Raw genomic sequence first — 15,600 nt, 5'->3', positions numbered from 1 at the left:
AGTACCAACAACAACAACAACAACAATAATACAGGCAGCAGCAACAATGGCGCCGGCGGCTCAAACGCCAACGCGTCCACCCACGGAATGGACGCGATGGCATCGTTTCAGTCGCCGTTCGGCAGCAACCTAGGCAATCTTCTGCAGCAACAACAGCAGCAGCAGCAGCAACAGCAAACGCAACAACAGCAGCAGCACCTCTTGCAACAGCAACAACAACAGCAGCAGCAGCAACAGCACCATCACCAGCAACAACACCATTTGCAACAGCAACAACAACACCACCAGCAACAAGCGACCATGATGAGCAACTCGGCGCTAATGCAGCATCAACAGCAGCAACACCAGCAGCAGCAACAACAACACCTTCACCATCAGCAGCAACAGCAGCAACTTCAGCAACAGCAACTCCAGCAGCAGCAGCAGCAGCAGCAACATCAACACCAGCAGCAGTCGTCCGGTTCGGGAAGTGGCCAACATCACCACGGTCTAGCAGCAGCCCAGAGTGCGGCCATGATGTCGCAACGCAATCCTTTCGGATTCGATTTTAATCACTTCCAAAGCAACTACTAGGCCGCTCCGGTGCCGCCTGCAGCTGCTGGCAAAGGGAAAGCGCCTCTAAAAAACGGCTTTTGGCGATATTTTCCCGTGCGTTGTCCTCCTCAGGCAGTCCCAGGTACGTGAAAACATAAACCGACCATATGAACGTATGAACGAGTGCGTCATTTGCGTCTCGCGGACAGGCAAAATGCCTGACAAGCCGTAGCCCTGGTGCTGTTGGAAAATTCATTTAGATTCTGTCAACTCTTTTTTGTTTGTTTGGTCCCCCCCCCCCCCCAGTTCCACAGTGCTTATTTATTTGCCTGACCTGCCGGCTGTTCCGGCTTCAGAGTGCGCTTAGTCTTGTCTGCTGGGTGGCTCAAGTAGCGGGACAACCGCAACGACGACGAACGACAGTCGGCCATTTTGGGGATGACCCGCGTAATTTCGGTCGCCATGATGATGTGACATGTTTTCCGCGCACCCGAGTCACGTGTGTTTGTGAGGTGTATTTTTCTCGCCTCTTCTTTCGCTTCTCTCCGTTTTTAGTTGCATCTGCTGCGTGCATACCATGCCAGCTTCTGGAGTTTTGCGGATTTCCAACGCCCGGCGTCCGAGCGTGAAGGCTCATAAAAAGATGGATCGTAGGGTGGGGATTTGCGGGGACCGCAAGGGGGAATGATTTGTGGACACACGAGAGCGTGTGTGCATGCAATTATAGACCCGGTCGAGCTCTCCATCCGAACCGCCATCTCCGGATCACGAGTGGAAGCTTCAATTAGAGACGGCCACACATTCCAGCCGTATAATATGCGGGTTGCTGATTAGAAACCCGCGCACATACAATCAAACACACACACGCATGGGCACCGTCTCGTCCGGTGGTGGATACATAGGCAAATGCATGACGCTTCCTTCGGACGATGCCCGGGGACGGTTTTCAGTAACAGCGAATTTGAATTAATTATCCCGCTGGTTTGATTTGTGCGCGCTTTGTGCGTTGGGATTGCGCTCGAAATTGTGCTCGCGCATGGAACGATCCGCGATAGGGTGCCATTTTTGTCGCTCCACCATTGAACCGTGGTCGGGTTAGGTTTAGAAGCGCCCCCTGGAGGTCACCGAAGGTGTTCAAGTTTACACGCACTCGCGAGGTTTGAAATCGCTATCGCTATTGTTTCAGAGCTTGCGTTCAAATTGGCAGCGAACCACGAGAAAGCCGTGGAAGATTAGGTGTTCTAACCAGAGGCGCTCAATACGTTCCCGTGATGTTGATGGAGGCGAAGAAATCCCCGGATATGGTGACCTTTGTCGCTAGCGGAGATAGACAGAGGACAATCGAGGGGGTGTCCTTGTGGCCGATACCTGACCGAATGGAAATTTCCTATTTGCATTTTGCACCATCATCATCATCATCATCATCATCATGAACGGTAGCGCGGCAATATCTCAGCGTCATCACCACCATTGCTGGGGCGCCCGGGCAGTTAATACTTGATGGTTGATTTTGCAAGATCCTCCCGCCTCGCGGACACCATCACCACCGGGGGATAGGACGAACCGGTGGACCAGAATCGTCAGCATCCGTCGTTGTCGTCGGTCGTGTGGTTTGAGGTTTTGCGAGCCTACCAGAATCTAAAATGCACCGGCGCAGGCATCAGGCTCAACCTTCCGATCGATCCCGGGACGTGTCCCGGGAGTTGCCAGGACACCCAGCCCAGCCAGCCTATGTGCCCATTTTCCGTCCGCCTGTATGCGTGTGCGTGCGCGTTTCACCTTCCCGTAGACGCTCGTTCCCGGTCCGGTGCCGCATCTCGTGCGATATTTACTTGCAATATATTATGTTTACCATTAAAACCGTCACAACCGTGGCCCGGCGGTGTCCTGGCGACGTCCGGACAGAACGGTGCACCTCTCAGCGCCAAAGAAGGGATCCGGATCCATTATTCCGGGGCTCAGGCAGGTTTTCGCGCGAGCCATACGACCCAACCCACCCTCCCATCGGGGTGTGTATGTATTGAACGCTGCGTTGCGGTTCCGTTTTGGGTTGGTGGAAGGATGCAGTTGACCTCACCATGCATCCAGCACCGTTGTGGTCAACGCCGTTCGCCGAGCCAGCACAATTAATGCAAACGCCCAGGCCGCGCTAGCTCCACGGGGGGCGAGAACGGACGCGACGGGCGCTATATTGCGTAGTCCTTGTGCGTACTTCAACTTCTAACGATGCTCACTTTCTCCTTCTCACTGGATTTGCTGTGTGTGGTGCGTGCACCTGGCCTATTCGAGTGCACCAGTGGCAGCAGCTCTCGATGGCATCATCGTACCTGGTTGTTCGAAGGACTCCTAGCAGGGGGGGTGGCCTCGTTCCATTGCTGTACTACCCCCACCCAAAAAGGACGAACGTTTTACAACGTCACGCATGGCCAGCGGGATAGTGGAAGGGCACGCAAACACACACGGCTCAGTGGTTTCTCGTTTCCGGTCGCCCATCGATGGTGCTGTTGCTGTTGATGTTGTTCTACTTCAAAAACTTTCTCGGTTCCACGGAGCGGTGGTGGGTTTTGGTGGCTCTGCACCACCGGTAAAAAATAAAGGATAAAAGCTTCCCGTTTGCCGACAACAGAACAGGCGGGTGGAGTGTGTGTCACTGGAGGGTGGCTAGCCACAGCCCGAGCAAATTTCACCCGAAACGGCCTCTGCCATGCCTCTTCCGTTGTTGGCGATTGGTTTTCCCGTTTCGCGCCTTCAGATGGAAAATAAACAGCGACCCGAGCGAGGAGAACCCGCTTGGGGGTTGCGTGTGCCATCGAAAGGACCTCTTCTCCGGTTACAGACACAATCAAGCGTGGGGTGGCAGCATACAACGACACGCACACGCACGCACACACATGCACCCCAACTTCCCGTTTCCGGGCTGCGCTTCCTGGTGCGCTGACCGACCCCGGGCGCTGACCAAGACCAGTCGTCGGTCTCGCGAGTGTGAACGGGCACCCGCGCGCGTACGTGTGTATCTGTGTGTGGGTGGGTGGCCCATACGCACTTCTGCCGGAAGAAGGAAAGAACACAGACCAACGGTCGATGCGAGCAAGGCGGGAAAGGATCCTTGTGCGCGCGCGCGCGCACTCCAAAAAAGGACACCGAACGACAGTGACGGCACGCGGCGGCATTTCCACGTCCGGCGGCCAGGGAGCAGCGGGTATCCCTGGGTGTGCATCCGCGTGTGTGTGTGTGCTTGTATTTGGATGCCGAGATGTGGTCTCTTTGTGTGTGGAGTGGGTGGGGGGTGGCAGGGGGCAAGTTTGCCCGTCGTCGGTCGCGTCGGGTCGGAACCGAGGTTTTCCTTATGTCCTTTCTGTACGCGCGCGCGGAAAGGAGACCGAGGTCCTGTGATGCAGCGCGCGCGAACTGAACTTCGGCTGCAAGCTCTCGGTTGCAAACTTTCGGGAGTTGGCCCAACGCACACACACCGATACACACACACACACGTGCGCGTGGTCATGAGCACACGTGTGTGTGTGCATGCGGTCGGTTGGGGATGTTTTTCTTGTTTTTTTTTGTCATGCTCCTCTTTTGTTGTTGCTTGCATTTACTGGCTCCTTCCGCTGCGTGGAATTCGCAAGGGTGCCGCGCACGTTCGTACGCGGTTGATTGTAATGCCATTCCTTGGGAAGGTGATGCAATCGAGGGGGTGGCATCGAGAGGGTAGCATCCCCAACGCAAACACCCCCTGACCGACGCCTGCTCCGGACGACGCACAAACACACCGACAAACCGCACCGAACTTTTAATGATAAACTTATACAAATTTGCTCCCTCTCGCTTCGCGCTCTTACGCTCTCGCTTCCGTGACGTGATGTGGTGGAGGAAGAAGGGGGAGAAGGGGAGGGTATTCGCGCGGTGGAGTTTTCGAGAGAAGATCCTGGAACTTTTCCGATACGTCTTGCCGTGGGAGAAAGAAAGAGAGAGATAGTGAGCGAGCGCGGACTCGCGCGAGCGGGAAAACCCATTGAGAGGAGGTGATCTTTATGGTCCGATAAGAGGACTGGGAGAGTCGTTCGATAGCGGGGGTGGTGAAGCACACTAACAACAGCAGCAGTAGCAGCAGCAGCATCGTGAACCATTAAAGTCATATGACAGAAAATCAATAATTCCGGAAGAGCGCACGACGAACGGCGACAGCGACGATGACGACGAGGACGACGGATTCCACTTCAATCCTTTATGTATTATGGGAAATTTTTCCCAATCGCTCCAATGTGTGCGTGTGTATGCGAGCGTTTCGTCCCGTTGACAGGTGGTACGAAATTGGGATTTTGCTGTTTTCTATTTGCTCCGTTCTGACTTGCGATGCCTCACCAGGATGAGGCAAAGGCCAACGAAAAGATGTAGCATCTCCCACGATGAGGTGGGCGGAAATGAGACGGAAGGGAGGTGCGGGAGAGCGAGGGTTGGCATCTCTAGATGATGTGTCCTTTTTTGTGTTGTTTTATCTCTTTGTTGGCACGCCGTTTCCTGCTGTCGCGTGCGCGTCGTTCCCACGGCTCTTTGAAGGGGTTGCCTTTGCCGTGGAAAGGGACCCGTTTTCCTCGTCGGGTGAACAGAGCACAGTGGTGGGAGGGGGAAGTATTTTTCTTACCCATCTCACCCCCGACCCAAAGCCGACCGTTAATCCGCACACCGCCTAATCCCGGTCTGTCGACGATCGTAGCGTCGAAGGGAGCGAAGTCCTTGCTACGATGCGACGGTCCATTGCGTGCGTGTACGCAATCCGGCTTCGAGAAGCTGGGGCTCGGGTTTTTGTATCGAAATGTGCGAGCTGCGTGCGGGATTCAGTGGTCTTTGCTTTTTCCGGGAGGGAGATTCGGAATTTTCCTAATGAAATTCTGTGTGCTCTGATTGGAAGCATGCCGCCGGGAATTCGAGCGGCGCTGTTTGGCCGTTTTGACCGGATGTGTGCATGTACGTGTGGTAGGACGAAAGCCACCGGCCGTCTGTGGTGGGATGGAAAGCCCATTGAAAATTGGAATAAATATATGCTGACAACGCACATCGATGGTGGGAGGGGGGGGGGGGTGAAGGGTTGCCTTTGAATTATATACATTTTCCGAACACACATCTGCGCAGCGTTACGATAACGATGGAGAAAAAAAGGACAATGAAGATGAAAACCTTCCCCCGTTTGGGCAAGCGATGCGATCATTGGTGTTGGGTTGTAATTTTTCCTTCGACCAACCGTGAGGTCACCTCGGTTTTTGAGCCCCGTAAGCCTGGTCCATGAATTTGGCGCCTGTTTACATTGGCTTTTCTTGGGCCGTTTGAATAATTTTCGCAAACATTAATGTTGATTTTGGACGTCGGCAATGGGTTGGTTTTTGCGACCCAGCCAGCGGCTGCATGAGCGTATAAAATTACCTCCAAATTACGCCCGGTGCCCTTTTGAAAAACCTAAATTTATACCACCACCAGCCACGAGAGTTTCCATATCGCATCCGCGGTTCGCTCCAGAGATGCACTGTGTTGCTTTTTTTAATGCCATTAAAAGCAAATTAATGCCACATCAACCACCGCAGTGAATGCGGATATGGATAGGAAGAAGAGCAAGCACGGAATAGGGTTTCGATCGTTTCGCAAAGTTAATCATGGCGGTTTTCTATTTTGCTGCGAATTTCACAAAATTCGCAAAACACTGGACGGGTTCCCGTGAGGAGAGAAACGACGATCGCCGCTGAGATATATGGGACTGTTGAGAAAGTGGTGGGGATATTATTTTCGGTGGGCCTGGGTCGTCTTAGGCGAATGCGTATTTACGCTAATGATCGTGTGGTTTGCGATGATCATCAATGATCCTTTCGTGGAAGACATTCACACCAAATGGTCAGCGTAAAGATGTGCTGGAATGAAGCTTGGAAAGTTGAGATTTGGGTTTCATTAACCTCATCTACCGAAAGCAATTTATCATGCCCAATCTTGCGCATGGCTTCATCGCCATGAGAGCCTTCTAGCACCAACAAAGATACAGCTTCTCATGAAGTCGAAAATTAGTTTTGATCGTGAAGAAGATATATCGATAAATCACGGCCGTTCCCACACGATCGTGATCGTGCTGTGTGTGCATTAAGACGCCATTTTCAAACATTCCTACTGGCGCAACTAACGTTGACATTTCCCCTGAAAAGAAAAGAAGTCTCTCGAAAAGTGGGTACCTACAACGCTCGGGTTAGAGGATTGCTATTTCACCTTCGATACATGGTTGTGTTTGCCCAATGTGCTCGTTGCCTGCTGGTTAGGGATGGCGCAATCGTCTCGCCCGAGTTTTGGATTAGCGCAACTAGAGCGCGAAACTGTTCCACCAGTCGTCCATCCACTCGGCGGCAATGTGTGATCACCCTCAAAAAGCTGTATGAGATGCGGTTGCAAATTGTGCTATTTTCGGTTCTATAAATAGTGGCGTTTTGTGTTCTTTTTTCGTTCATTTCTTGCCTTCTGTACGGCCGTGTACGGAGCATGATGCGAGTGTGTACTGCTGGCAAGGAGCGATCTTGCGTGCGAACGCAAAATGCCATATTTTTTTCACTTCGAACACGTCGATCTGTCTCGACCGATGATCTCGGCAGTCGAAAATATTTGGGGCACGCTTTTTTATGAACGACATGATCAGTGTTCGCAGCGACACCAATTGCGAACCTGTGTAATTGAGCTCTTTTTATGGGAAGATATGATGCCAGCGCCCCACACCTACATTTGATGCCTTTTGAAAGAATAGACCTATTGCGCAAATGCCAGCCATTTGGAAAGTTTTGAGCAGGATGTTAGGGAATTTCAGAAGAGTGAGTTTTTTCCAAACTTCGACTTCGCTTCCTATCTTTATGCAACTTGTGTGCAAATAAATGCTCAGACGATCAATAAAAAATGAATTCACAACAGCCATCTGCTAATTTCATTAGTCACGTAGTGAGCAAACATTGATAGCAGTAAATAAGTAAATAGGTAATGCGACACGCTTCGCTAAAGTAAACATATGTGGCGACACGTATTACGATCGGGGTTGAAAGAAGAGAGATATAACAAGGAGTTCGTTCAAAAACTTTTTTTTTAGGTTGAGTTAAGTAACTATTTAGATGTACTGCTTAGTTCGATTGATCATCATAACGGTTTTGAGGCCATTTCTATTGAAAGAAGTAAAAAACCTTGACGCTTTGAGGTACAATTCCAAGAAATACGTGAATAATGCGGTAGGTTAACTGATTTTTCTGCGTCATCTTGTTAGGTTTCAGATTAGATCTTTTATTGGCCACCGATAAAAGGTTAATGTTATTCAATAGAATCGAGCCAACCAGCCAGTTCTCTCCAATTATAAAAGCCATTTTGAGAATCAGAATCACTGAAACAAAGCGCAACGCTTCCATCGAACCATTCCATCACGCTGTACAAGGTGATCTTCAAGCCGATTGTTCCCGATCGCGATCTAAAATGGTGCCTACCATCCGTTGCGCTGGCGACGCTTCTCACGCCTTACCGTTTGCGAATGTTTATTTAAACAACGGCATTTTGATCAGGCTGATGCCGCCACTAGATGCTGGCGTGGCGTCTTATTTGGATTGGCTTTTGTTTGCGCCACCATCTTCTTTTATCGGCACGTCTAGGCTCGGTTTCATGTGCGGTCCTCCTGCTGAAGGGTCACGCGACCGACGAAATGTAGACTCTCCGGGCCGAAGGTAACCCTGACTCCCCACCCAAGAGGCCATCTTCATGTCCCATCACCATAAACGACTCGTTTATACCGACCGCGCAACCTTGAGCACGAAGTGCCAAAACGAACAACTAATAGTCCGCAAACGAAATGGGACAAGTATGGCCTGTTTTTTTTGCGCCACCTCAAAAACGGTCGTGTGCTGCTGGCAAAAACGAACCCATGGTGTATGTGTGTGCTCGTTTGTTATCGTTTTTCGGTGGCAATTTGCGAAACACATAAAATGACAAACTTTGCACTCCTTATGTAACGCTTCGTACCATAACTCGACCGTTTGGCTCGGTTGCGGATTCGAGAAAAGAAGCATCCTCGACCGTTTATGGACACTGCCACGGAAGAGTCCGAGAACTATCCCCCAAAGCTGCACTAATGCGGAACAGGTGTTCACCTCGAGGGAATAAATTAGAATATTCACCCCATCTCCGTTAGAGATCGACACAGGCATAAGAAACTCCCAAAGGCGCTCGTCCTTAGGGGGTAGCGTTTCTAACCCCTTTTTCTTCGTGCGCCCCATATGCGTTAGCTGATGGGTGACTACCCCCGGGGGGTGGTGTTGCGCGTAACGGGAGCCTGAAGTAATTACCAGTGTGCTGAAAAATGAGTTGGCGAAAAGTTTTGTTTCCGTGCAACTCGACGCAAACTCCGCATGACGGCGTACGGATAGATGGATCGTTGGCTGGCTGGCTGGAAATGGGTAAATCATGTTTGTGTCGTTATTGGGTGGCATCGAGCCACCCTCGCACACTCCCCACTCATCGATTACACACCCCTCGTTCCATCGCTCTTTCGCCTGACGGAACGGAATAATAATAATTCCTTCCCATCCTTCATCGGACCGAAGATCGGCCATCGTCCGTTACCGCTCTACAAGACAAATGTGGCTTATGCGGCGGTGGTAAAAGCATGCCACGTGAGGGCTGCCGCGGGAAAGGCGCTTGTAAGGGATTGTACTAATGGTGTAACTACGGCGTGATGTAGTACTTTTTTTTTGCCTGCCACCCGTCAACTCCCATGCCACCCAGCTTCTTGCAGCTGGCCCGCGGTGTCCGGGACCGGCAAGCGATTAATCTTTCTCATCTGCACTTTTCAATAATGATAAATGTATGTGCATATCCTGCGGGATCGATTTTGCAGCCCGCTTTTCTCGCTGTTCGGAAGGGAAAAAAGGATTGAAGGTAGATGGGCAGTAGTGGGGATGGAGCAGATTCGGCTGACGTTAAAATGCCACTCCGGGAATGGCATTTTGCTGCTGCCATCGACGGCTACTGTGTAACCGAATGGCGCTGCCTGCCAGCAAGGATGCAACGTAATGTGTAGATAACATTTTTGCGAAATAGTTTCGTGCGCACGGGCGGAGAGAAAAAAAAGAGAACAAATGAATGCAAGAGCGATCCATCATCTGAGTTAGTTTTTCAGCCACCCCTGAAATATTGACGGTAAAACAACTCATCCACCCTCTCCACAGGGGGTGGCTATGCTAAGAATGCAGGATGTTTGTGCCACAGCTATTTCCGCGTGCAGCATTTTGATTCCGTGCGCGACACAAAATAGCGAAACGGGTGATTTTATTGAGTGTAAACCTTCTCCCCCAGGTCGGGGTAGGAGTTTGCATAAAAAGAAACGCACCCCCCTTGTGGTGACTGTAGAGCGAGCTCACAAAAAACGAGTGCAGCTTGGGGCAGAAATGAAAAGTCGAACCTCTCGTGGTGCAAGGAAAGAAAAATATATAAAGTTAGAAAGGTGCAGCAGTTGCGATGCCACGGATGCTGCATCCTTTGCTCTAGGATGCTTCGTCCCTTGCAGCCGACCGGGTACGACCAGCCCGGGATCAGCCTGCCAATTTGAGCTCGGCAAAGCTCAACAAAGTAATTGATTGCACTAATGAAAATAAATAGCGGCGTAATTAATCATTTCGTGTTCAATCATAAATTGCTCCCTCTCATCCTTCGTGTGGTGATGCTTTCTGGGTTGCCGATGGTTCTGTGCTTGTGTGTTTGTGTGTGGCATCAGCCATATCTGGCTTCCCCTTTGTTGAAGACCTTGCTCCCGACCAGGACCGTCTTGGAATTCATCCGGGTTTTCCACCTCTCGGTGGACATGGCTTTTAAAGCAGGCAGTAAATCTTTCGCAGCGTTACTCTGAAATAGTTTTGAGCTCTTCTGCACTGCGCCATTCACCTTAGATTCTACGGTGAAAATTCTCCTTTTTCATTACCATCATTCATCTTTGGAAGCGTTATACAACAATTAAAGGAAAGGCACGTGTAGGTTGGACTGCTTTTTATGCCCATAACCTGCGATAAGAACCTCTTCGCGACGTAAATCGATTCCATAAACTCAAAGGATGTGCTACATTTTCGCGAAACACACCACCTAGAAGGTAGGAAGCTTCAATCGCGATGTGGTTCGGCATGGAAGCAACCTCGAAGTGGATTTAAATTATTAAAAGTGCTCCGCATTGCTTGGCTTTCGGTGGAGTAGCGCGAAATTCGGTCTTTCTTGCATAACGCATAAGGTAGTCGTTTTCCTTCCTGCCAGGAAGGAAGCAAAGGGGCACAATTCTCACACCATTTGGGGTAGCTGAGAGAAGGAAAAATCCTCGAAGACCACGAAGCGATAAAAATGATACCGAAGTTGTATGCGCGTGACACGTGATCGATTGAAAATTGTAAATAAATATATGTACTAAGTGGGAACGAATCGATAAAAGCACTTCGGCGGAACGATTCCAGGCTCCATTATGCGAATTGCGAGCCTGCGAGGGGCCTTACCCGGAAGTTGGTTTGCTGTACTGAAGTGGTAACACGCCTTGCTCTAGGGCCCCCGGCCAAAGCTTTCCCGCGAGACCACGCTCTGTGCCCGCTTTTCCGATGCCGTGCAACCCTCCGACGTGGTTCATAATTGGGTTCCCTTTCAGTGGCTGCCAGCGACAATTTGGACACGAATCGGGAAAGTTTTGAGGTTGCGTTTTTCCGACGGGAAATGACGGTGGAAAAGAACCCCCACGCCATTCTGTGGAAAGTGAAACAAAAGGGGCTGGTGAAGGCCGGCAAGGACGAAAACTTCCAACAATTTCCCGCAGCAAGCGCCCTCTCGTGCTGCTTACGTTCATTTCACCCCGAGTGGGCTTCATTTGCCGCGCTAGGAATGTGCCACAATTAGCCTTTCGCTCTCTCGAGGGACTCCCGTTTTTGGGGGACATTTTTCAAAGTCCGGCCTAGCCCAACCCAGCAGTAGCCTTTCACCGATTGGGCTCGGGCGCGTCGGGTACGTGTTGCTTTCCTTGGAAAACCTCCCCTAGCTAAAGCGACCAAAAATTCTCCACGTTTCCGTTCGTCCTTGTTCCCGGCCGGCGCGTTGTTTGGGAGTTTTTTTTTTTTTTGGAGCAATGATTATCGAAACCACACGAAATGGGCTCGAAGCGGAGTTTCCTGCACATTCCGACCGTTCCGGCACTTACACCTCCCACATCGTGCGCCGGTAATGGAGTGAAATTGGTTCGGACGTAATATCTCACCATCCGTACCAGCTTCTAATGCTTTCTATGGCTGCGATGTGCACAGCTTCCGCCTAATTCTATTGCTCACAGTCGCGTGTTCGGTTTTAAAAGCCCTTTTTTGAAACTGCACCCGACCACCACGTCGTCGACCGTCGAAATTTGGACTCCCTGTGGAGGCTTCTTCCTCGGCCAGCGATGACATTCAATTTCATTGGATTCGACAAACCCGTCAGCGGACTCCGTTGTTTTTGGCGCCGTATTTAGCGCGAACCAATTTTCCACCACCGTGCATCGAAACTCCCTATGGGGTTTTTTGGGCACGATGCGTTTCTCCCTCAAACAAAACCGACAAGAGTGCAACGGAGCTCTTGTTTGTGTGCGGCTTCCTCTGCTGAATGTGCAGCTGCACATCCGGTTGCGTGCGCTCTCGGCGACAAACAATTCCCAGAAAATGTGCACCCCAAAATGTATGCACCACCACCCCCCCGATAAACTACCCCATTTTCGAATGTATCCACGAGAGTATGTGTGTGAGAAAGAGCTAAAGAGAAAGAGAGAGAGGCCACGTAATGCAACGCGCGATATCCCCAAAAAACACCACCCAAACGTCGGGCTGTGAAGATGCGCATCTCATGCACGCCGAAATGGAGGCGCGTGCACACACATACGCTCGCTGAGGCACATACAAATCCTTCCATCTGCACCTCCCAAAGCCACCATCGTCGGCATCGTTGTCGTTAGTGTCGAAATTGAAACCATTCTTCCAACCAGCCAGCCAGCCAGCCAGCCAAAGCCTCCCTTTCCTGCAGGAGGCCTCTTCGATCTTCGATTGAGCAGCCAGGCTCTTGGAGGTAGAGGGAGTTGGGATGTGCGTGTGCGCGGCTGGATTCAATGCATGTGTGTTTGCTTCCGCAAATCGAAATTGCATCGGTGCACTTGCACACCCACACACGCACGCACATACCGCATGCAGCCCTTCTCGCGGTGGTCTCGGGACACACCGTCTTAATGTGCTCTCTGGCGCTGCGGTGTGAAAGAGAAAGATCGACACGCGAGAGCGAGATCGACGTTCCATTTCCCTTTATGTGGGTGAGTGCAGCATCAGCAGCACCACAGCCTTCGCGCCAGGCAACGCTGGGGTGCAATCAAAATGTGCACCCACTATCCTAGGCATCGTTTCGTTCTGATATATGTTTTTGATAACCAATATATTATAGCGCCGAGAGCCACGACCGCGGATGGATGGCGGGGGAAATGCGGGAAATGCACGCTAGGTACGACCGATCGGTGGAAACAGTCATCTTTCGGTCGGTGCGCGCATCCTGGCGGAAGAAAGCTTAGGTTCGGAGCGTCTGGCCCTTCGTCCTTTTTCGTCCTCTAGCGTTCATTTGCTGCATCGGAGCAGTTCGACTTGAAGGATGCGAATCGGAAAGAGGGAGAGTAGCTGGCGTTTCGGGGTTTCAAATAACCTGCTGCCGCTACGTGTGTGCGGCCTCTCGGTGGGTGGTTGGGTGGGTGACCACATGTGTGTGTTTGTGTGTGTGTGCGCTGGAGTAGAGGGAAAAGGTACACAGAATTCCATCAACCATCGAAAGCAAAACAAACATGATGGTGTGGCCGCCGATATATCGCGCCCTCGATCCCGGGCTCCATAGTCACATTGCACACGCTTACAGAAAGGGTTCCAGGGCCCAGAGAAGGTCCGGAAAGGGAGCCCAATCGTGTCCTCCAGCTCGAAGCGTACACCCACCAAAGAAGGACCTTCCATTAACTGGTTCGCCGAGCTACGAGGCGGAACCGGAAACGCGCTTTTCTCCACACCGGATGACGTGGAACGAAAATTTCAGTTTTCGAAGAGGCTTTTATGGCCCCGTCTATAGCCATTATTCCACCTTCGGGGAGGATGTGTGGTCCGTGCGTTGGGAACGAGTGTTTATTCCCTGTAAATCCCTCCATGTAGCCTTATTTCGGGAAGATGTAGAACATGTCCCAAGAGGTCTGTTCCGGCGATCCCGGCGTTGTTAGGTGAGCGAGACCTGGTTTGATGTACGGAATGACCTCAACGATTCCCAGTTGATGGAGAAAAAAATGCTAAATAAAATGTGCACCACAAAACGAACACGGTGCGTGAGGTCATGTTCCGTTCCGGGCGGAAAGAAGATCCTGAGAAGTGCTGTCGTGGCGAACGCATGCGCATCGTATCCTGACGGGAGGATCCTCTCGCTGCCCCGATGGAGCGCACACGTTCGCACGGCATCCGGCAAGGAATCCGGTGTTACACACCGAACACAACGAACACCGTCATCATCGTCAGCGTCATCGTCATGAACCACCACCACCAACCCGACCCAAGGATCGCGACCAACCGACAGAAGGGTAAGCTTTCTGAGGGACGGAAAAACATGAAACCACCCGCGACCAATCAGCGAGGTTCGCGCGAGCTTTCCCAACTTCGGGTCCTCCTTTTTAGTGAGGGAGATTTTCCCTGAAAGGGGGCTGGGAGGATAAAAAGCTGAAGTGCTCGTGTACGCCCGTCAGCGTTCTTCGTCCTTCCCAGCGAGCTCGAATCGACAAGTGTCCTTTTGTTTACATGCCAGGAGTTGTTGTTGATTGATAGTGAAGGATTCAACCACCCAGCGAAGCCCTTTCTCGAGTGGAACACGGCGTCACTGTGCGGGAGGGATATTTTCTTACGTAAATTCATCAAATTCAATCTCCCCTGAACGGAGCGAAACTGACAGAGTTTGTATTTTTTTATTCAGACAACGTTCCATTATAGTGGCGCTCAGTGGAGCAAATTTTAATTCGAAGCCCCATTTCATTAGTTTGGTAGCTATCTGTCCGACCAACCGGGGGACAATGCGGCGAGCGAATGGCGCAAAATGTGATATGCCGGTTGTCAGTTAATAATAGTCACATCCTGCTATTTGCTTGAATTAATGAGACACGACCGGGTTTGGGTACCGGTGCCGGGAAAAGGGGTTCGTTGTTAGGCGAACGGATGTACCCATACCAGTTGCCTTGATTAACCGCAACATTGTACGCTTTTCAAGTTCCTGCGACATGTCGCTGTATATCGCGTGTTTTTTTTCTTCTTCCTTCTGCTCATTCCAATTATCTTGCTCGTAGCTGCGAATTCAATGAATGTCTGGTGAAGTCGTATTTATTTGGACTGCATATCCCGCAGAACATTAACATGTATCCGAGCGCACCATACGCAGAAAGAGTGAAAGAATCTCTCATATGAAATAGCTCACAACCCGTGTTCTGTAGCGTTAGATTGATGTTCTGGCACGTTCGTCGCACTAGCTTCAACCCGTTTTGGTTTGTTCTTTCGTTTCAGGCAGCAAGCACAGATCGCCATAATTGAAGCACGGTGGAATTGTTGATTTCATTGTCAGACGCCAGCAGTTGGGCCCACATCCAGCCCGTCGTCCTGCAGCACGAGCAAAGGCCTACAACCGTATGGGCGCGCGTTACAAACAGAATTGAACTTAATTGATGGTGAAGCATTAATTGATATCCGATCAGTTTTCGGGACTTTTTGCCGGTCTCTGGTCGATGGATGATTTCTGATGGATCGAGTGGTGCAAACCGGACGAAAGTGGTAATGTAATCGAGTTACCAAACCCTTCGGAACCTCGTTTGGAAGCTTGTGTTTGCTGGCCAAAAGCGAAGGATGGATGCGGCAAGATTGCCTCAACCAACACCGAGGCGCACACGCACCCCAATTAGAGGGCGACATGGAGGTGAAGTTAAAATCAAAATTAGAAACAAACAAAACAAATGTAAAAATAGTGAATTTGTGTGAACGC

At 50.9% G+C, this 15,600-nt stretch overlaps 1 protein-coding gene across 1 annotated transcript; it reads left to right on the top strand.

Annotated features, from left to right (window-relative positions):
- Window positions 1-87: 87 nt before the first annotated feature.
- On the top strand, window positions 88-15,147 carry LOC128721229 (putative cyclin-dependent serine/threonine-protein kinase DDB_G0272797/DDB_G0274007). Its single transcript, XM_053814963.1, has 2 exons — window positions 88-676; window positions 15,129-15,147. Exon 1 carries the CDS (start codon window positions 88-90, stop codon window positions 571-573), a length of 486 nt encoding a protein of 161 aa, XP_053670938.1. The 3' UTR covers window positions 574-676; window positions 15,129-15,147.
- The last annotated feature ends 453 nt before the right edge of the window (window positions 15,148-15,600 follow it).

This window comes from Anopheles nili, chromosome 2, assembly GCF_943737925.1.
Source record: "Anopheles nili chromosome 2, idAnoNiliSN_F5_01, whole genome shotgun sequence".
In the NCBI taxonomy this organism is placed as follows: Eukaryota; Metazoa; Arthropoda; class Insecta; order Diptera; family Culicidae; genus Anopheles; species Anopheles nili.
The sequence above is the reverse complement of the archived record's forward strand: the minus strand, read 5'-3'. Positions and strand labels throughout refer to the sequence as shown.

What these genes read in the sequence shown, in the direction of transcription:
- LOC128721229 (XM_053814963.1), top strand. Translation starts at nt 88, where the DNA reads ATGGACGCGATGGCATCGTTTCAGTCGCCGTTCGGCAGCAACCTAGGC.